General features: G+C 42.5%; 1 protein-coding gene across 2 annotated transcripts in view; it reads left to right on the top strand.

Moving 5' to 3' along the window:
• The first annotated feature begins 408 nt into the window (after positions 1–408).
• NDC1 (NDC1 transmembrane nucleoporin) overlaps positions 409–3462 on the top strand; it is a 53003-nt gene continuing 49949 nt past the window's right edge. The window contains exons 1-2 of one of the 2 annotated variants that reach the window (XM_011370457.2): positions 409–747; positions 2242–2362. In XM_011370457.2, the coding sequence (XP_011368759.1) occupies positions 691–747; positions 2242–2362 (178 nt within the window). In that variant the 5' untranslated portion in view covers positions 409–690. The remainder of the gene's footprint in view (positions 748–2241; positions 2363–3462) is intronic. The other variant, XM_023536763.1, reaches the window with a different exon arrangement.

Raw genomic sequence — 3462 nt, forward strand, 5'->3', positions numbered from 1 at the left:
GAGCTGCAACTAGAAACCAGGTTTTATGAAACTAAATGCTCCTCTAGTGTAAGAGAATTTTTCCATTTCAGTAAAATTAGTACCTATGTGGAGAAGGCCACAATATCCTTTGATTTCACTTTCAGACGGTCAAAGTAAGATCCAGAGAAATGAGGGCAAATCATTTTGCCAGATCTTCCTAACTGTAGAATCCCGATCCTTCAACACTGTATAGACCATTTAGGTAGTACAGGCCTTAGAACAGACTACGATTCCCAGCATGCCACAAGGTAAAACTTCGACACCCAGCATGCTGTACTTTGGAACTTCGAATCCCAGAATGCAACACTCCTTGCTTCCGGTGGGGGGGCGGAGATGGGGCGCGAGACTACAGTTCCCGGCATGCAGCAGCGCCGTCCCCCGTTTCTGGTGCCGCGCTGGACCCTGCTTCGGAGAGACCTTTTCGATTCCAGGGGGCGTGTTCTGGAGCCCCGGGACACTTATGGGGGCGTATCTGCGGGGAAGTTCTGGCCCGTTGGACCTGTCCAGACGAAACTTCGAAGGGATGGGTTAGGGCCTGGGCCGGACCTCGCTCAGGCGGCGTTTGAGGCAGCCCCGAAGGGGTCCTCTTGGGGCCTTCCTCCCTTTGAACTGCGGTGGCGGGCGGGCTCACAGTCTCCTGCACCTCTCAGAGTAGGGGCCGCCATCACCATGGCCACGGCTGCGAATCGGCTCTGTGCCGACGGTTCGCGGGATATCTTGTGGCGCGTGAGTGTTGCGCTCGCGGCGGCGTGCGCCTGGCTGCTCCTGGGGTCGGGCTGGTCTGGCTGACCGCGCGTGCGCTCTGGCCTGGCTGGAGTGTAGCGTGGGAAGCGCGTGGGGAGGGGACCACCTAAGGGACTGATTACGGGGTTGCGTGGGGCGTCCTGAGTGGAAGCTGTTTACAAGGTGGGAGGGGCGTGTTAGGGAAAGCCGGTTACAGGGTGTATGGATGCGGGACATCCTGAGTGTAAGCTTATTACAGGGTGGGAGAGGAGTCCTGAGTGGAAATTGGCCAGAGCGGGAGGGTTGGCCTGCATAGGAATTGGGGCAGAGAATGGGGGAAGAGTCTATGCAGGGATGGTGTACCTAGTAGGTGCAAAATAAATAACTTGATTACTTGGGATAAGAAGTGTGAAGGAATGTCCAGAATTGGAAGGAATATGAATACATGGCTTTAGCAGAGGCTGGAGTTGGGAGTAGGTAAGCAGGAGAGGTATTCTTTGTTAAATTAGGAATGTATGCACTGTGGGACCAGATGAGGAGGTACTTCTTCAATGAAGTTGAAGTTACAGTTTTGCATCCATTCTGTGGAAGACAAATAGGATTAATATCCCTTTTAGAATAGTGCTTCTACCCCAATAGGACAGCCGTCTACCCGATATCCCAAGCTGAAAACTTGTGTTTTTAAGTCTTACTTATTCTTTACCACCTACATTATCAATCACCGATTCCCTGTAGATTGTATTTCACAAACAAATGTGGCTGCAGTTTTGTTTTGTTTTGTTTTGTTTTCCTTTTCTATTGCAACTGCCTGCCTTCAGACACTGACTGTAATCTTTGGCTGGGGCAATTGTGGTGGACTGCCTCCTGTCTCCTGTCTGGGTCTTGTCCCTCTGATCTATTTCATCAAGCCACCTTACAAACACAAGGGTGTTTTACTTTCCAAAATATAAATTCGAGTGTCACTTTCATGCTTAAAACCCCTCAGTATTCATTCTCTTATTCACTTATTCAGCAGTAAATCTTGTGCCTCTTACGTGGTGAGCATTGGTGATTCAGATGTGAATATGATGCATTGGTCACCCAATAAGGAGTGTATATCTAGTAATTGTAAACAAGTTACAATATACAGATGGCTCTCATAAAATGTATGCAGCTTTTAGATATTGCTATATCTATCAATTAAACCTAGAGAGACAAGTGTAAGTTGCTGTAAAATACAGTTGTGAAACTAAGTAAGATGCCCTCCCTGCCTCGCCCACTGCTGTGGTATTTAATGTGGCACCTGACTCTGGATTAATACAAACATTAATTCACTGATGTTACAAGATTCTGTAGTGGTATGTGAAGTTATTAAGAGTAACATTGAAGTTTATATCGCTGCCTGGACTGTGATCTGGGTATAAATATTAGTGATATATATCCTGTATGAAAAGATAGGATTTGCATAACTGAAATAGTTTAACTGACTTCATGATTGAGTGAATTTGTTTGTTATAGGTTTTGGGCTGGAGGATAGTTGCAAGTATTGTCTGGTCAGTGCTACTTCTACCCATCTGTACCACAGTATTTATAGTCTTCAGCAGCATTGATTTATTTCATCCTATACAGTGGCTGTCTGGTAAGTGATATTCAATTTGGAGAAAACAGATTTACAGGACCTACTTCTCAACATAAAAATTGCATTATGTTTCAAAAATTTTTTAAATTACTGCCTATATTGACATGGCCAAACATTCACTTTGAGGTAATCTTAAGGCATTCCCTTCTTAACATAAACCACTTTTTCATTATATAATAATATTAGTAAATCTGTTAGACCATGTATTATCGCATGAACAAAAAAACCATTAGAAGATCATGTAAATTAAAACTCAATTTTTGTCTCTTCTTTTTGACAACTTTATGAGATTGTCTTCTTAAGGAAGAGTACTGTTCCTTTTATCTAGTTAAAAATTATGGATAGAAAATATGACATCTCTTTGAAAAAGCCCATCTAAAATTAAGAATATTTTATTTCTATATTGTAGCTAATAATAAAGCAAGCTGAGAGAGAAAATAAGTAAAGAATTAAAGACTAAGGAACTTAGAGTTAAACACAAAGATTGATGAGGATCTGTCAGTTATTGCTATCTACTGTGTGCTAGGCACCATGCTAAGCACCTTAAGTATATTACCTCTTATTCCTACAACTACAACCCCGTGTAGTAGAGAGGTATTATCTCTACTTTATAAATGAGGAAACTGAGACTCAGGTTAAAGTCTTCAGAGACACACAGCTCAGTAACTGAACTAGGATTTGAATGTTGGTCTCTAACTTCGAAGCTTGTGTTTTTCCACTATGCCACACTAGAATTAAAAAAATAAAGAGAAATGTTGCCAGAATAGGTTTCGAAGTCTTTAAAGTCTTGCCTAAGCCTCGGAAGCACAAATATTCTTGAAATTCTTTTTATTTCCTCTCAACAACTATAACAGTAAATTTCTTTTGCTTTGGAAAGTGGGAAGTGTGTTAATTTAATTTTTCAGAAGGAAATGCCAAGCTTTGCTCTGTGGCCTTTGGAGAGATTGCTGCTAAAGAATTAAAGTCATGTTAAGTTTTTGTTGAGACATATCAATCATTTCTTGGATGAGTCCTACAGATCAGATGAAATTAAGCCATAAACCAGTGCAGGGATGGCAAGTATTTCTGTATCCACTTTGCTGGAATCTGCATCACCCATC

The sequence above is a fragment of the Pteropus vampyrus genome, unplaced genomic scaffold, assembly GCF_000151845.1.
Source record: "Pteropus vampyrus isolate Shadow unplaced genomic scaffold, Pvam_2.0 Scaffold170, whole genome shotgun sequence".
Lineage (NCBI taxonomy): Eukaryota > Metazoa > Chordata > Mammalia > Chiroptera > Pteropodidae > Pteropus > Pteropus vampyrus.